This window comes from Lontra canadensis, unplaced genomic scaffold (assembly GCF_010015895.1).
Source record: "Lontra canadensis isolate GAN:19392208 unplaced genomic scaffold, GSC_riverotter_1.0 scaffold16, whole genome shotgun sequence".
Lineage (NCBI taxonomy): Eukaryota > Metazoa > Chordata > Mammalia > Carnivora > Mustelidae > Lontra > Lontra canadensis.
In genome coordinates this window covers 5,044,163-5,062,539 of record NW_022631010.1, presented here as the reverse complement: position 1 = coordinate 5,062,539, position 18,377 = coordinate 5,044,163, and the positions used below count along the sequence as shown (strand labels likewise).

Sequence of the window (18,377 nt, the reverse complement as noted above, 5' to 3'; positions counted from 1 at the left end):
CTCTTGGCTTGCTATGTGTCACAAATTGTACATAGTACCACTGCTTTTGAATAGATGGGATTTTAAATACAAGCCCTCTTCAAAAGTAATCGAAAATTCCAGAATCCTTGGTCCCATGACATGCCAGGCCTGGTTTTCTTCTAAGCAGAGGTGACACGTGGTCTCTGAGAGCAGAGATTTGGCCTGGAGAGGGGGAGCCGTGTGGGACTCCGGAGGAGGGACACTGGCCTCAGAGCACCCCTGCTCGGCCTGCTTCCACATCTGTGGAGCGGATAGGAAGCCCACTTCAGGGGTGCCGGAGGGCCTGCAGTGCACTGGAAGGCCCAGCAGGGCTGACCCTTGCGGGCGGGTGGGGGGCACAGGGGAGGCCCTTCTAGATCCTAGATCCTTTGTGGGACCCAGGACGGGAGTGACTGTCCCATGCTGCAATAGGCACACGGCGGTGCTGAGCCAGCACGCGGCTCTCTGGTTCCCTCCACTTCAGAAGGGAGCTCTTTCCCCTCAGCCCTTCCCTGTGTGTCCACTGTGCCTCCCAGCTTGGCAGGGATGGTTTGAGCCCCTTGCATCCCTCCTCGGGGGTGCGGGCAGGGAAACACGGTGTAAAGAAAACAGGCCAAGGGGCTTGCTGTGTTTTCATGCTTTAATTCAGAGCTGTCTGCTGCGGGTACAACTCTGTCTGAACAGGACAAAGGAGACAAAATGAAGACCCTCACCACCTCCCCCTTTCCCATACCCCCTGACTTCTCCATCGAGGGGATGGCTGAATGGGAGAGTGTGCTGTGACTTGTTGGTACTGTCCCCCTGGGTCAGAGAAGGGGGTCAGGAGTTCCCCAGGCTCAGGCCGTCGGTAGGCCCCAGAACATCAGCAGGGCTGCCCCTCCCCAGGCACTGTCAGACGCCCCGTTGCTAACAGTGCCTGGGAAGCCTGGTCAGTGAAAAGCTAAGTTCTCCCCTTGGGAGATGCTCGGAATAAACTCCGCAGGAGGCCAGCTCTGTGTGCAGAGTCCCAGCCCATGCTTTGATTCCTGCCTGAGCCCAGAGCCAGAGGAGCAGCAGGAAGGCCCAGACCCAGGCCCTATGACTGAGCAGAAGCCACTTCCGGCCCCCTGGGCTCCAAGGGACCAGCAGCTCAGCAGGTGCTTCCTGGGGAAATGTCCTGTGGGAGGGAATCAGCTCCAGCCCGAGGCCAGACGGTGGAGGGAGGCCCCCTGCCCTCCAACGATTTCTGCTCCAGGAGCCGAGGGCAGGAGGCAAGGCCAGAGCCCAGCAGGAGGAGATATGAAGCAAGAAGGAAAAAGGGGAGCTTTGGAGGAGGAGCACTAGAGGGGGGCAGTCCCCTGGCCTTGGCCTTGCCCTCCTGCCCCACACTCAGTGCCCTGCGGTACTGGGGCCGGGAGCCCGAGCCAGCAGGCCGCTGTGCTTCCCCGCTCACTCTGAGCCTCAGGCGCCACGCTGCCCACTTTGCATAGATACGGACACTGAGCACACACAGTGGGCACATGGAGGGCTGGACGAGGGCCGCCAGCTGGCGTGCTCTCGGGGTCCATCCCGGGGCCGGGTGCAGAGCTACCGCCTCCACTGACACGAGAAAGAAATGCCCGTTGAGGGCCCCAAGAGAGAAGAGCCTTAACGTTGTGGGCGAGGGCTCCGCAACCCTGAGCAGCGGCCCCACTCACCTCGGGCACGGCCCTTCACTGGGACCTCCAGTGGGACCCAGCGGACTACGGCCCCGACCACTGAAACACGAGACACGACAAGAAGGCCACAGAGAGCAAGACACAGACAGAAGCAGAGGGGCTATGTGGCTTGACTGAATTCCAGTGTGAAAAATATATAGATTTCATGTTGTCAAATATAGTCAGACATTTATTTTCTTGGCAAAGCTTGGACTATTTCTAAGGAGACGCTACGCAGCTCCGTGAGTGCACAGCACGGGAGGCGGGGTCCACGGCCAGGCCCGGCTTGGCTTTGGATTGGGTGTGTCCACGGCCCCTCCATGGCACAACCCCAGCGTCTGTGGGGCAGCCCCAGCCAGGCCCCAGGACTTCAGGTGCGCTTCGGCTGGGGTGGTGGTGCTCTGCAAAGGACGGGTGGTCTGAGGTCCCAGCCAGGGGAAGGAGGCTTTGGAGGCACAAAGCATGTGGCAGAGGGGGCTGCCGGCCCCATGGCTGAGCTGGCTGCCCACTCCCAGTGCATGCAGGGCCCCCCCTTTGATTGGAGGGTGCAGAGAAGAAAGGCGGAGCCCCCAACTCAGGCGGCGGCTGTGGGAGCAGCGGGGGCCGGTGAGCAACCTTGGCAGAGAACCAGAGTGGCCCCAGGGCCAGAGGAATGAGTAAGATACAGGGTCCCGCCAGCGCCACCTGCCCCCAACGTGGGGCCTAATCTCTGAAGAGTGGGAGGGGCCATCAGACGGGTATAAGCCCCACAGGAGAGAAGGAGCGGGTTTACTTTGTCAAATAATAGTGGTGGTAAAAGGCCAGCAGCTTTGCTGGGGGACCCAATGTCGGGTCCCAGGGAAGGAGGGGGGCAGTAAAGCTTCCCAGGCCAAGTGGCCTCAGGGCTGTGAGCAGGGAGGCCGCAGGGCTCCGGCCTGCCCTGTTCCGTCCTTGCCTGGGAGATGACCCGGGTGCCCTGCTTTGGCCTGGACAAACATCATGGCTTCCGTATCCCATCTTGCCGTCCATCGTGCTGGCTTTCCTCCAGAGGCAGCTAGGTCTAAGTTTAGGAGCCCTCACTAGAATGCAAGCAGCCCCTCAGTGGAGATGCTGGGGCGCATGAGAGCCAAGCCCCAAAGTGAACATAGTGCAAAGTGGAAGCTGGACCCGAGGTCCCCAGTGAAACTCGGGCTGAGCTTCAGGGGCCGTCATGGCCTCTAGCTTCTCAAACCAGCGGAGGATTGCCGAGTCCAGCCCTCCTGCCAGACTGCCGGACCTTGTCTCAGAAGGCTGGAGGAGCGCCCCTGAACTGCCAGCCCCTGCCTCCTCCTCTCTGGCTGGCAGAGGCTCCAGCCCCAGCACTAGCCTGTCTGGCTCAGCTCTCACAGGAAGAACGATCTGACACAGCCAGAAGCGCGGAGAGGGAAACGGAGCCTGGGGAAGGTCTCGGACAGACAGACACAGAAGCCACACTGCGCTCTGCCGCCTCTTGCCCATCACCGTCTTTCCACCGGCCCATGCCTGTGGCCTGACTACACTTCCGAATCCCAAAGCGGGGAGCAGCTGGAAGATGCTAGAACTGCAGCTGGGGCCCAGGGGTTGCAGACCCTGCTGAGAGTCCTGGGCCGGTAGCGTGTACTCTGGGCGGCAGCTGCCTCCACACAAGGAGGTAATACTGGCCCAGAAGGCTGGACTGAGGGCAGGGGGCAGCTGGGGAGGAGACTTGGATGGGCAGCAATGGGATGGGACCCGGGGTGGGGGTGGGGAGGCTCCCCTGGGCACCTCAGGCCCGGCCTCCCCACATCGACACCCCGGGACTTCTGGGCAGGGGCGGGCGGCCCTGTGTGAAGGTCCAGGTGGACAGGGCTGGGTTGGGGGACCTCCCCACCTCCTCTCTCTGCAATGTGTCCCTTCCGTGTGCCTCTCTGCCTTTGGTCTTTCTTCCCTTGTCTCCTATCACAGTTTGGGGTGCCTTCCCCCAACCCCGACCCCCAGCCCCCGACACTGTTCACATCCCCTACCCGAAACTAAATCAAGCAGCTGAGGCCCCCGGGGCATGAGCAGGAGGAGAGCGGCACCCCTACGATCACTGGTCAGGCCGACAGAGCCGCTGGCCGGGGCCACACACGCTCACAGCCGGGAGCTGCCGGCCGCCTGGCTTGGACCCTGCTGGCCCAGCGAGCGGCAGCTGATCCTGCGGATGGAGTGCAAGGCCACAGTGCAGCAGCCCCTCAGCAGGGAGCTGATGTTGTAAATGGGCTGGCCCTGGCGCCGCTGGGAGCGGCACAGCCAGGCCACCGTGGGCACGGCCGGTACCACCACGGCCAGCAGATCCACGATGTAGTGGCGGCTCCAGTAGCTCTTGGGTTCCTTCTCAGCGGCCACCTCCTCCTCCTCTTCCACGGGGCATGCCACACTCACCGATGGGCCTGGGCTGGGGTTGGCACCGGGCCGGTGTGGGCTCGGCCCCTGGGTGATGGGCTCCGGGGCCTCTAGCTCATCCCCCACCATCACCACCACGGCGGAGTTGCAGTCTTTGGGCCCTGGGGGGTGGGGCTCCGGCTCTGGGCCCCTGTCCCCTGATTCAGGGACTGCTCCGCAGACCTGGGCCTGGGTCACTTTCTCCAGGATGGCGTCCAGGTCCGGCTGGTACTGCACGAAGTCCGTCTGGATGGCGCGCTCCTGCATGCAGCTGGCCTGAACGCCGGCCTCCAGGCCACACAGAAGCTTCTCGTAGGTGTTGCTGGCGGGGAAGCGGGGGCCCAGGCCAAAGCTGCTGTGCAACGAGCCCTCCTCGGGGCCGCAGTCCACCCCCGATGACAGCAGGCTGCTGGCCTCCAGCGCGTCCGTCCGGCTCAGCGTGTCCTCGGGCCCCGCGAAACCGCTGTCGGCCCCGTCCTCTGCAGAGGCCCCGGGGTGGTCGCCAGGGGGTCGGTCGCCACAGACAGCAGGGTCACTCAGCTTGGTGTAGGTGGAGCTGCGGGTGAGGGAGCGGGCCGGGGACCCGCCGGCCGACTCCCCAGCACCGTCTTCCTTGGCTGTGCCATTCTGGGCCACTTCCATGCTGTGCAGCAGCGTCTCCAGCTTCTTGTTCTGAATGTTGATGTCCACGAAGTACTTCTGCAGCCCCTTGTCCTTGTCGATCAGGTTGTTCTTGACAGTGTCGATGACCTGCTTGAGCTGCTTGATCTCCTTGCGCGCCTCCTTCAGGGCCAGCTGCGCCTCCACACGGTGGCACTCCTCCTCGATCCAGTCCTCCTGCATGCGCGACAGCTGCGTCTTCAGGTCATCGATCTCAGTGTCCCTGGAAGCAGAGAAGACACACATGCTCACTGCCCGGCCTGTCACCGCCACCAAGGACAAGCAGGAAAGAGCTGTCACCAAGGACGGCGGGCCTGTGCCTCCCGGCCCAGAGTTAGACACAAAAGGCCTGACTCAGTGCCTCCTTCTCACTCCAGAGGGGTAGGGGGTGGCCAAGGGACCTCCTCCTTCTGCTTCCCGGGGTCGGGGTGGGGAGGAAGGAACGTCCAGGCCCCTCTGCATCCCCAGCCCTGGAGGCCGAAATGCAGACGACTGTCCCCACCTAAATCCATTACCTACAGAAGAGATTAGACAAGAGAGACGCCCAGCGTATAAACAGATGCTTACTGCTATAGAAACCAAACACACCCATTCTAAAATCTTAACATAAGACAGTCAGAACTAAACATAAAATTTCTCCTCCATGGGAAGGGACATGGCTTCCTACGAAAGCCAGTAGTGAAGACTATTCGCAGGGGGTCCTGACCAGAGTCACCCCCACCACCCCCTGGGGGAGATGCAGCAGGCTGCCCTGCTTTACTGATAGAACTTACTGCCACTGTGTGTGTGTGTGTTGGGTGGGGGGGGGCTGCCGGCCTCACACCTCCCCTCAGTTCCGGGGATGAAACGTGTTAGGTGCGACAGAGGAAAACGGTGACCACAGGTGGCTTTTATCCACACTGGTCATCTCTGCTTTGTATCTCCTGTGAGGGGGATGGGCCAGAAAGATGGACAAGAAGGCAGAGGCCACTCCTGAGAGAAGAGGCCAGCAGCTGACAAACCAGACAAGGCACCCCAAGTCACAGCTGAATGTGGGGTGCAGGGGAGGGACGCAAGTTAGAAGCCCCTCCTGTTCAAGTCTGGTGGAAAAGGCAGCATGAGACAGGGCAGGACACAGTGAAGGCTGTGAGGGTAGAGGAAAGCCACTCCTGAGCCGGCAGATCCTGCAGGGTTGGGGGGCGGTGGGACACATCCACCCCTGCACCAATGTGGCCCATGTGCCCCATGTTCACGGGAATGCAATCCACGCAGGGTGTGACCATCAGTCTGAGCGTGGGGAGCCCAGCAGAAGGACCACCCCCGATCAAGCACCATGCGCTTAGCAGAGTCAGATAGGAGAGTCAGTTCAGGAAATGAGACCAGGAAGCGTGTGCTGTGCTATGTCGAGGGGTCTGGGCTGAGGCGCTGCGGTGGCCGGCAAGGTCAGCAATGGCATTATCTGGAAAGGGGCGGACTGGAGTGCCCAGCAGGACACAGCCAGTGAACCAGAGCTGCTCAGAGTGGCAATGGCAGACGGACCACCGGACATGGGGGACCCTTATTGGGGTTCATTGTAGGGAAACCCACTACACTAACGCCGAGCACCAGGAGGGAAAGCGAGCTTGGGGGAAGGGATGGCATGCTCAGTGGGTGGGGCCCTTCCCCTCTCTCCTTGGAGCTGGTGGGACCCCAGCCAGGGAGCTCTGCCTTCCCCACCCTGTCTAGGATGTTGCATTTGAACTAAGCCTTGAAGGATGAGTTTGCCAAGGAAGCAAGACGGGGGCAAGGCCATCTCAGGAAGTGGGGACACAGCAAACAAAAGCACAGGGTGTAGACGCTTCTTTACAGAGAAGGCAGGGTTACTGCAGGGACGGGTATCAAAGTGAACATGGGGAGCGTGTGCGGGAAAGGGCTCCCACAGGTCCCCGCAGGACTAACAGGCAGAGAGTGGCCAGGGATTTGAGGTGGAGGCATGTCTACGCCAGGGCGTCATGCCCAAACCACACAGGGCAGAGGGGCTGCCCGAGCCGCTGGGCCAGCCCTAGAAAGGAAGCCAGGAGACGGGCTGTCTGCTTCCTGAGCACAGGAGTGCAAGCGGCCAGGCAGACCCAGGCCACCACCGAGAAGACGATGGGAAATAAAAATAGAAATCCCAACTCGACAGAGAAGGAGGCCACAGAATGCCACCTGTAAGTTCCCATAATTCAAAACCACAGCAGATCCAAACCGCATCAGCTATCAGGCAGAGATCTGGTCATGGAAGACGCGCTCATGCATATGAAATGCTTCCGTTTATATGCAATGTCCAGAACAGATGAATCCATAAAGACAGAGGACGAGAGGCTACCAGCGGCCTGGGCCATGACTGCTAACAAGGAACGGCGTGGGGTGATGAGAATGTTCTGGGGCTGGATCCCAGTGAGGGTTGCACGATTCTGTGCCTACACTAAACATTGCTGAATGGTACACCTGAGAGAGGGGGCCTGTACCGGACGTGAATGACATGTCCCTAACGCTGCAGTTTTACAAAAAGAGAAAAGAGGGAAGAAGCCATGGTTATGTCGGCCTGCCCCGTCCCCAGACCCCGGGGCGGCCCAGAGTCAGCTGTGTGTTCAAACAGACTCCTTCCAAAGGGGATGATGAAGATGATGGGAGAGTCAGAGGGCAGCGCTGAAGCTGCAATGGTAAAGGCGAAGCCGGTGGCCCAGGACGGTGGCAGCCGAGAGGGTCAGGATTGGCCCTCAGGTCTGGAGATTGAACTCAGAGGGCACCATGGGGGCTCCCGGGGACCCCTGGGCTGAGTAGGAGCGTGAGAAAGGTTTCTCATGATCTCCTATCCTCTGTAAGCAGATGAACCAGAAAGGACTCTGGGGCCTGAACGGGTGGGTTCAGAGCCCCCTGGTGACTCCCTGAGCAGAAGCCAAGGGGGGCCGAGGGGTTGTTTCTCCCTGGCAGACAAGGTAAGCCAGGCAGGAGTATGCCCTGCGCTCCCCACTCCCCAGGTGGAAAGGAGCCAGGGACTAACAAGTGGCCCAAAGGGGCTGCCAGGCTCAGACTGGGAGAGCACTGCCATGGGTGCGGGGAGGACCAGAGGCTGGCCGGGAGAGCAGCCGAGGGGAGGAGGGGGATGGCTGGGGGCTCCAGAAAGGGGCTCCTACAGGGCTTCGCTCGAAGGGAAAGGGCAGGCTGGGTGCTGGAAAGCCCTCAACCGCTCCTTCCTCCCAGAAGTGCCGCGGGGCCCTGTGGCCTCTCCATGTGGCGAGGGCAGCGTGTCTCCAGGGCTGTCCCTGGCCAACGGCTCACCGGTCCTGCAGCCGGTCCTGGGTGTCCTTCAGCCGCGCCTTCAGGTGCCGGATGCACACCTCCTTCTGCTGCAGGGGCGTCAGGTACTGCTCCGGGGTGGGTGGCTTGACACCATGGTTGTCACTGCACAGCGTGTACTTCATGGAGCGCCTGCAAGGGGACATGTGTCAGCGGAGAGCGGGGAAGATGCCCTCACTGTCCTGGTCCCATGGCCACCAGATGGCTCTGGGCTAGGTCTCCCCCAGTGGCCCGTGTGGGCGTGAGAACACGCAGGCCTTCTGAAGGTAGGATTTGTTAAAGCTCTTCTGAATGAAGATCCCATTGGGGAGCCCAGGGCTCTCCTAGTCAGGGGTGAGGATACAGGACGAAGCATGTGCATGTCCTGGCACCGTGTGGGGTGCTCTGCTGATGCTGCCATCTCAGTCCTAGGGGGGAATCCCAGAACTCTGGTGTGTGGTCTCTGAACCCAGAGAACGAGGTGGGGGCCAGAGGCTGGCAGGGGTGCACCCCCCTGCGTAATTCTCCCAGGGCCTGTGGGGGTGGGGTAAGGACTCACCCCGGGGTAGGAAGATGTACCCCCAGAGCTGAGAGCCTTCACCGCCGGGCCTGCAGGACCCTGAGGGGGTACTGGGAGCAAGCACAACCGTCTCCAAACTCATGCCCCGGTGCCCTCCTTGCTGTCCTCATGTACGTGCGGGCTTGCATGACTATGCACATGCATGTACTCGTGTGCACAGCTGAGTACGATGACCCTGGTCCACGCGTGCCTGTACATCCACCTCCGTGTTTGCACACCCGTGCCTCCCACCGCCCTGTGGCCACCCTCAGGGACACTCACAGGGACTAACTCAGCAGCCACACATGGGGTCACACAAATGCAGACGCTTTCCACCCCCCACATCCTTCCACATGTGTGAACACCCAAGTTCTGGGCAGCCATTTGCTCACAGCTGTGCCCTGAGGTGGTAGCAAGCCAGGGGCACAGGCTGCCCAGCCTGGGGTGGCACAGACATGTGTGTGTGTGTGTGTGTGTGTGTGTGTGTGTGTGTGTGTGTTCAGCACTCCCTGGCCTCAGCACTGCAAAGTGGAGGAATTCTCACCCAGTGGAGGAGGAGGGAAGGCCAGACATTGTGCCCATGAAGGACAGCACCCAGTCCCAACATCCTGTGGCCCAGCTGCCTCCACCCATAGCCTCTGGCCTGCTGCTTGCTCTGGGAAACCTCCTTGGATCGTGGCTAATGGCCCGGGGCAGGCTGTCAGGCAGCCTGGCAGAGTCCCGCGGCCATCCCACGCTGCTCCTTCAGGGGACGGGGACACCAGATTTAGGGAGGGGAAATGACATCCACAGATCTGAAGAAGACAGGCCCAGGTTTGCTGAAGCGGCCACACCAGAGGCAGTTTGGACGGTTCCAGGGGAGCCATCTAATGTTTACTGAGAAAAAGTAGCGCAGACTGTCCGCCACCAGCGAGAACACGTGGCTAGAGGTACAGAGAAATGGGAACGATTCTCTCCTGCTGACTCACCTTGTCCTCCCTGGGTGTGACTCAAGTCCTATCACACGCCAGCCTGTTTTTGGCATGACAAGGGGCACGTGTCATGGGTTGGAGCTGGGGACGTCCCCTCTGTGGGGCACCGTGCCAGGACTTGGGCTAGAGGGGCGCAGAGAGGCGGTGAATGGGAAGGGGCTCCTGCCCAGGCCCCAGGCACACGAGTTAAAACTAGGACAGTTGAGAATTGGAGAAGAAGCACTTTTCACTCTTCCCATTTGCCAAGTGGTTTTTTCTAACATAGTATTTCACGCTCATACATTTTTAGTCATTAGCTCTATCTTTCCAGAAAATATATATATAAATAACCGAGAAGGGGGCGCCTGGGTGGCTCAGTGGGTTAAAGCCTCTGCCTTCAGCTCAGGGCATGATCCCGGGGTCCTGGGATTGAGCCTCACATCAGGCTCTCTGCTTGGTAGGGAGCCTACTTCCCCCTCTCTCTCTGCCTGCCTCTCTGCCTACTTGTGATCTCTGTCAAATAAATAAATAAAATCTTTAAAAATAATCACATTGGAAAGAGAAATTGAACTTTAAAAATAAATAAATAAATAAATAAATAAATAACCAAGAAGAGGATACTGTAACCCATGGGTGTCTGCTGTTCCCACCTCAGGGTGCCTGTGTGCACTGAGGCCACAGCCAAGGTCCCCCTGCTCACCCAGAGCCGCCACTGTCCACATGGGCAAAAAGACCCTCCCACGGGGCGGCGCACAGCCTCAGGGCTGGGATCATCCCTGCGCACTGCAGTTACGACGGGCACTGCAAAAATCAGCTGCTAATGAGAAAGTGTTCAAGTTGCCAACTGGATACTATCCAAAATGTGAGCACATCATCGTGTTCACACTCCTTGTGCTTGGGGTGGGGTCCTGGCCAGGAGGCTGGGGCATGGGTCCTGCACACGTGCGTCACCAAGTACATGCGTCAAGTTGGAAAACTGAGAATGGCTGCCTCGGCGCAATCTGAGTATCACTTCCCACCAATGACATCCTCTCTGCTGGAAGAGCAAGACCAGCCTTCCCACGTGGCTGAGGGAGCTACAGGCCAGCCTTGGTGGCTTGAGAAGCTCATGTGGGACCCAAATACTCATGGTGGCAGCTCCCCTTTATGGGCCACCTGCAGACATCGACTCAACGAAGACTGCGGGATGTTAGCCCCACTTGACAGATAAGGGAATGCAGGCTCAGGGACAGGAAGTGTGAACTCCGCGCTCCCCGAGCTCCGGGCTCCGCTGGGGGATCAGCATGGAACGCTTAGCATCCCTTCACCTGCCTCCCCAGCCTGATTTTCTGGTTCCATTCTGCCATTCCTGAGTGCACAACATAGCCTATGCCACATCCTACTACACTCAGCCTCCCAAGCCAGCTGCACCCCTGCTGCCACGCAGGTGGCCCCCGCCCGAGTGGCCTGCACCTCTCCATTCTTGCCTTTCCCCCAGGAGAACCCCAATTCTGTGCATGGAGGTGGAGTACCAGGGACAATGCTGGTGACCCCCATGCCACCTGGCCGGCAGCCACAGCCAGTGCCATCCCCCAGTGCCAGCCGGGTGTGGACAGAATCCCTGGGTAGGTGTCCCTTTTCAGAAAACATGAGCTTCTTGTCATGGGGGTGGCCTTTCTACCTTCTTCCTTCCTGGCCCCGATGCTGACCTGATGCCTAGGGGTGTAGGAGCCTCTGGTCAGGGTGAGGACAAAAGCTGTACCCCAAGGATGATGAAGCAGGAAGATGGGATGGGGTCCCCAACACTTCATGGAGCTGCCTGCTGCTGAGCCCTGGTTCTGGGAGCATCACCCCTGGCTCGTGTAAGCCCCAGTCTTCGGGACAGGGAGTCCCAAAGCATACAGACAGTAGTTCCCCTTCCCGTTCTCAGGCAGGAACTGAGCCTCTGGGGAAACGAGCTGCTGGAGGCCTGTGAACGCCAGAGTCAGCCAGTGCCTGCCTAGCCACACGGGGCACAGGTGCAGGGGCACAGCTGGCCAGGCACGGGGGTGAGGGGGCTTACCTGGGCGTGGGGCTGCTGTCGCTGCCCTTGTAGGAGCCTGAGTTGCTGCTGCTGCTGAGAGAGGAGGTGCCATAGGCGTCCCGCACACTCACGGGGGGAGAGGTGCGCCTGGAGGCAGGAAGAAGAGGCAGGTGCTCGTTCTGGCTGGTGGGCAGCTGCGGGCACTGGGCAAACACCGCCAGGCCGCTGCGGCCCAAAGGGCCCCCGCTGCGGGGTCACGGACCGGGGAGGGAGAGAAGCACAGGAGAGAGGGGGACGCACAGACATGGGTGACAGAACAGACAGCGCAAATCAAGATGGAAAACCAGGTGGAGGCCGCTCCTCCTGGCTCCCCAGGACAGGAATGAAGGCTGGGCGGGGCCAAAGGTCGGGTCCCATTTGCCCTCGCTAGGGGGTCCTCAACTTCCAGGGTCCCCTGAGCCCCAGGGAGAGCCCTGCAGGGGCTAACACGGGTGGGGCAGAGGGGGCATGCAGGGGTAGGGACTGGACGAGGGGCACACACAAGCCAAAGGGAGGGCCAAGCGAGCCAGTGTGGAGGCAACACGAGGCCCCTCTGGTCACTGGGAAGCTCGACAGCAATACTGAGGTGGAGGGACCCAGGGATTTCACACATCAGAGAACTTTATACCCACTGCGTCACTTGAGCCCTTCAACAGCTCCTGGGGGAGGTGAGTGTTAGCAAGCCTGCTCTCAGGCTGGGAAAACTGGGGAGATGACTTGCTCAGGGACACACTGTAAGTTGGTGGCAGTGGGGGGGGGCAGAGACCCTCCCTCCTCCCACCCTCCAAAGCCAAGGGGACACTCACCTGCGGGATCCAGCAGAGGCCCGTCTACTGCCCGGCAGGGACATGGCCATGAGGCTGCGGGTCCGGGTGAGGGGCGGGAGAGGCGGTGTCCCCGGGGCTGAGGAGAGAGGGCGCGTTGGGGGTGCCGCGGGGAGGGCCGGACCAGGCCACGTCATCCTCTCGCTGGGGCCGCTGCCTGGCATGGCTTCTCCTCTTACCCTTCAGCAGGACACCCCAGGACCGAGTGAGGGCCTGGTGGGCCAGGCGCTAGCCACAGCGGCCTTCACCAGCGATGTTACCACACTCCTGCGCCCTGACTGAAAGTCTCGGTCGTCACGGCCTCGGGAGCAGCCAGAAATCATAGATCCAACCCCGAGTTCTCCAGATGACTGAGTGTGGACAGCAAGCTTGAAGGCCTTGCCCAAGGTCACACAGGCATTGGGGCAGGGCCACCTGACCACCAGCGCAGCACTGTGTCCTCAACGCTACAAGCCAGGCCCCCCGATCCCTGACTCGGACCCCACCCCGCGCTGGACAATCCTCCCTCCTCGGTGGGGGCTGCAGGCCGGAGCACTCCTGGAGCAGGACCAGGAACCCCAAGTTAGGCTGGGCTAGTCTCGACGTCACCTTCCCAGAGTGCCCGCTGGTGTGTGGCTTAGGGCTTCCTGTCTATAGGGGAGAAAGGACAGACCAACAGACCAGCACACGTGTAGAAAGACATATGGACACACATGAATGTGAAAAGGTACCACATCCCTGCCATTCCGAGACAGGCTGCACACATCTCCGGGAGCATGCTTGGGGCCTGCCCATGCAGTGGGACGTGTAACCGCCCCCCCACATGCATGGGGCACATGGGCATGCTGTACCCCTCCATGCAAACATGCGTGCTGACTGGCATGCGTCAGGACAGAGCACAAGCTCGAAGCAGATGAGGAAGGGGGCAAATGGTTACAGAAGCCCTCCCGGGGGCGGGGGGGTGGTTCTTGGTGGGCAGGAACAAGTAGGAAGCAACCAGGCCTGCAGAGACCCATCCTTGGCACTCTTGACAAGTGGATAGAGGCTTAGGCCCCAAGGGCAGCCTACAGGGGTTTAAGGAGGCGGGAAGTCCCCTGCTGGGCTGGGCATTGGCTGTTGTAGGAAGGAGTCCTGTACTGGGCATCATCGCAGAGCTCCGGGAGCCCAAGACGGAGGGACCTGGACTCTGGGCCGCCCCGAGTCCTGTGCCGGCTCCAGACAGCCCTGTTCCCTCCTTCCATTCTCAGAGCAGGGACTAAGGACAGGAGCCTGGGTTACTGGAGACGTGGCCAAGGACACCGTGCCCCGACCTTCCCCCATGCTGGAGAGAAGCGTTCACCGAGCCCCACTGCGCGCAGACCCCGGGCCAAGCTCATTACGTACAGTGCGCCATGGGCTCCTCCCAAAAACCCTATGAGGAAGCGCTGTGATTAGTCCCCGTACAGATTAGGAAGCTGAGCCTCCAAGAGGGAGGGACGCACCCCATTCACACCCCCAGCGTGGGGCAGGGCCAACAGGGGGCAGGCCAGCACCAGCTGCGGAGGCTCAGACTAAGCCGGGGTCAGACTCCGGAGTCCCCTGGCCAGGCATCACCCCTTCCCACGTCAGGGCCTCTGGGGAGCCCGCTCGGCCTGCCCCGTGGCGGGGCTGCCTCCTAAGGGGACAAAGGCACCGCTCAGGTGGCCTGTTTCCTGGCTGTGACAGAGAACGGAGCCTGTTCCCCTGGAGGGCCCAGACACAGGTGGCATTGTCTACCCGGAGGTGTCAGGTGCCCGGCGTAGGCCTGTGACCTGAGCTGCTCGTCCCAGCTCGGGGAGGTGTCCCACCCATCATGCCCTGGTCACGGGCATGGACAAGGCCTCCTGGCACCGTCAGGCCAGCCCCTGCAGGAGGAACCATGGGACCTTAGTGCTCCCTGCACTTGTCAGGAAGACCATCAAGGCACGGCCTACGGGGCCAGAGGGGTGATTTGTTATCAGATTTGGGCCCGATGTGGCCCAGCTGCATGGCCGGACAGACCCTGGCTTCTAGTCCCGGGCAGCCTGGCTTCCCTGGAGCCTCACCCCTTCCCTTCTTGCTTTTGGGATGATGCACTGAGGGGGCAGTGCCTTCAGGAGGACTTCCTGGCAAAGGCAAGACTTGGGTCGGAGGACAGGCCTCACTCTTCCAAGCCAGCTTGGGCCAGGGTTGCTACAGAGCTCAGAAACTCCAGGTGGAGGCCCAGGCCTCTGTCCAGGGAGGCAGGCCACATGCCTGGTTTGCCTTGGAGCTGAGTTGGCCTCAGTACAATGAGGGTTTTGTCTCAGAAGTCCCTGTTCCTACCTCACCTCCCTCCTCTTGCGCTCCCTCTTCTTTCCTCCCTGGCCAGGGGTGCTGCGAAGGGAACAGTGTTTATACCTGGATGGACCCAGTGGTCTCCGGGGACCCCAGAGCCGGCCATTCCTCTGGGACAGAGGCGGAAGTGGCATTTCCCCTGCTGGGATGGGACCTTGTAGGCGGGCTCCCTCGTGGGAGGGCAGAAGCCACCCAGGCCCAAAGGGAGCCAGCTCTCCAGGATCCTACTCAGAAGTTGGTGTGCTCTCTCCAGTCCTCCCTCCCTCCCATTCCGGGCCCCAGAGAGGAGGCAGGTTGCCATGGTGCGTGTGTCGCCTGTGCCGCCTGCCTGCTCCCAGAGTCCCCCAGCCCTGTGCCCAGGCAGCCAGAGCTGGCTGTTCGGAAGGGAAGGTGCGAGGGAACCCCTCACTGCGGGGGCTGGGCTGAGAGTCTCTTTCATCATTTCAATACCAGAGTAAAGGCAGGCCTTCCCTCCAACCTCCTCCACTTCCCCATCCTGCCTACACCATGACAACACTCACCCAGCAGGTCCCCGAAGGCCTACAGTGGGGGTCCAAGGGATACAGCGGGATCCAGGGAACAGGAGACAAAAGGATGCAGAAATTGAGCCAAACAGATCTGGGCTCAAATCCCAGCTCGGTCCTCTAGGTGCCTGCCTTGGGCAAGTCATACCCCTTCTCTGCATCTCAGCTTCCTCATCTGTGACAGAAGGCACCTCGTGGCCTACTGTAGCTGGGGCTTGGCCCAGCACCATACACACTCAAAAGTGGGACTCGCCAGTATCTTGGAAGTTGATCGTTGCATCACAATGTCAGCTTCAAAACAGAAACACAGTCAAGGCATTACGTGGCCTCTCAAGGGTCAGAGAAAGCGTCTCCAAAAAGAAATTTACACTGGGTCTTGAGGGATGAATATGAGTTCGTCAGTCAGAGAAAGCAAGTGGGAGGGAAGGAGAAGGCTGGGCAGAGGCAGTGAGTCATTCAACGGCATGGCAGCCGAGGAAACCAGGGTGCCTGGTGAGGTCAGAGGCACGGTGGGGTGGGGCTGCAGGATAAGGCAGTTGCGAGGCCACACAGAGCCACCTAAGCCAGGATCGTGGGCAACAGGAAGCCAAGGAAGGGCCTTGGAAGGGGGAGGGACGAGATCGGACTTGAAGTTTAGAAAGCTCCTGAGGTGGGGGCCTTTATGGAACGTGGCTGGGCAGAACATAGGTGGGGAGACCAGGTGGGTTATCGAGCCCTCCCAGGTGAGACGCGTGAAGAGCCATGGTCAGGGTGGCAGCAGAAGCAACAGAGGTGAGGCCATGGAACCTCGGGATGCATCAGGGGCCCCAATTATGTAAAAATTGGGCACTACTCTTGATTCTGGCATTCAAGGCCCGCTTCTCTATACCCCTGCCCCGTGTTCTCAGCGGCCCTCTGGGAAGTCCCTGTCAGTCTCTCCTGAAGCTCTGCCCGGGCGGTCAGTCCAGCCTGCAGCATGCTCCCTGCCCTGTCCTCATGCACACATCACGCGCCCTCTGCAAGGCTGTGCATCGCTGTCCTCTCCCCTGGACTTCTCCCCTCACTCACGGTCACGACCACTCAGCATGCAGGCCCTGGGGGGAATCTCAGGGAACAGCACCCTCTGGGGAGTTCATAAAAACAAACACAATCAACACACAACTCTTAGTAACACAGTGGTTTAAGCAGGCACATCTGGGAAGCCAAGAGTTGGATTAGATGGTCTCTAGGACACTTCTGGGTCCAACCTTCTCTGATTCTGGGCTGTTAAGGAAATGATGGACTTTCAATGAATGCTTTTGTCTCTTTCCATTACGAGGGCTCCTGGGTTTCAGCTTCCACCCCTGCAACCTGAGAAAGCTGCCGTCTTCAAAGAGACACTGGCCTTTTACTCAATGTCATGGGCGAGAAACCAGGCACTTGCATTAATCTCATATTCTAGCTAATTGAAAGTCCCTGTATGTACTAGAAATGATTTTTTTTGTTTTGTTCTTTGCAAAGATTCAGCCATCAATAGAAGAAGAAAGCTATCCTGAAATCCAAGGGAACAGAACAGCCTGTGTCTCATGACTCAAGCCTCTGACAGCTGTGGTAAGCAGAGCCTTGCGATCAACAGAACAGCACTTGGGAGGGGTCCTCTCTCTGCCAAGACAACACGAGAAGGCAGAACATTCCTCCCGTCAAACAGCAGAGTTCCTGGTGCTCCTCGAATGCCAAAGCCAGGAGAAGCAGGAGGTGGAAGTCTGGACCGGGTCTGTGCCAGCAGCCGTGCTCTGTGTCTCGGAGGATTAGTGAGCCAGGGCTCTCCATGGCCGAGGAGCTCAGTAAGCCTCCCAGTGGCTTCGTGACCTCACCACGTGACCTGCGGTTGTCCACACCCTCAGAGAAACTGAGGACCTTTCTCCCTAAACTTGGGAAGCAGGCAGCGGTGGCATTTCCCCAGCTCGCTGCCTGTGCCCTGCGCCAGCTGCTCTTGGCACTGGACCCGGAGATGGGAGCCTCTGGGCTCCTTCTCACTGCGGTCACCCCAGCGCGCCAGCTGGACAGACAGACCCACGACCTGGCCACTGCCCGAGGCCAGAGAGACAGTGGTGAGGGCTGTGATGGCCACTCCACAGTGGCCTTCAGGGATTAGACTTGGATTCCAGACCTTGGCGAGCGTCAAGCCCCGTGCTTTGCAAACCATCGGGAGAATTTGCCTCTGGGGTGTGTGGGGTGGGCTCAGGCCTCCTTCCCCGCTTCACCTGCAGGGATCCCCCCACCCCCAGCATCTGCTCCACACGTGCAAGGTCTGCAGTCAGACTGCTTCTCTAGCTAACAATGTTTCACAGTTTAAAATCTACGTACTGTGTATTTTCCACAGGGAGCCAGTTCACGTCTAGAAGGATGGATGCTATCACCAAAAAGAAGGACTATAACCAGCATGGGGGCAGGAGGGGAGAAGCTGGAGCTCTTGTGCCCTGCTGGTGGGAATGCAGGGCAGCTGTGGGAAAATGGGGGGGCATTTCCCCAAAACATTAACTGTAGAGTTACCACAGAACCTAACAATTTCCCTGGTAGGTAAATGCCCCGAAGAACAGAAAACAGGAACTCACACACCAACTGGTTTAGGAACAGCAGCACTATTCACAGTGACCGAAAGGAGGAAACCAACCCAGGAGTCCGCCAGTGTCCAGTGACTGGATGAACTGAACATGGTACATATGGCAAATGGCAGGACGGACACCTGCCACAACATGGGTGAGCTGTGAAATACGCCAAATGAAACAAGCCGGACACAACAGGCCACACGGTGTCTGAAACCATGGATGTGAAATGTCCCTAGCGGGCAAATCCGCGGAGACCCGAAGTGGATCAGTGGTTGCCAAGGGCTGGGAGAAGGAGGAAGAGGGCCTGACCGATAGCAGGAGGCTCTTTTGGGGAAGATGAAAATGTCCTGGAACTAGATCGTAGTGATGGATCACAACTCTGTGAATATATTAAACCCCCCTGAATTGTACATTTTTTGGAGGTGTTCCTTTTCAAATTAATTTATATTCAATTAATTAACATATAGTGTATGAGTTTCAGAGATAGAATCTAGTGATTCATCAGTTGCTTATAATACCCCATGCTCATTACGTCACCTGCCCGCCTTAATGCCCGTCACACAGTTACCCCATCCCCCTACCGA

General features: G+C 59.5%; 1 protein-coding gene across 5 annotated transcripts in view; it reads right to left on the bottom strand.

The window, feature by feature from the left end:
• Positions 1–1,480: 1,480 nt before the first annotated feature.
• SNPH (syntaphilin) overlaps positions 1,481–18,377 on the bottom strand; it is a 35,084-nt gene continuing 18,187 nt past the window's right edge. The window contains exons 3-7 of one of the 5 annotated variants that reach the window (XM_032859006.1): positions 13,752–13,779; positions 12,372–13,019; positions 11,566–11,772; positions 8,019–8,168; positions 1,481–4,959 (exon numbers count right to left, since the gene is read on the bottom strand). In XM_032859006.1, coding sequence (XP_032714897.1) covers positions 3,786–4,959; positions 8,019–8,168; positions 11,566–11,772; positions 12,372–12,553 — 1,713 coding nt within the window. In that variant the 5' untranslated portion in view covers positions 12,554–13,019; positions 13,752–13,779 and the 3' untranslated portion in view covers positions 1,481–3,785. The remainder of the gene's footprint in view (positions 4,960–8,018; positions 8,169–11,565; positions 11,773–12,371; positions 13,020–13,751; positions 13,780–18,377) is intronic. The other 4 variants (XM_032859009.1, XM_032859008.1, XM_032859007.1 and 1 more) reach the window with 4 other exon arrangements.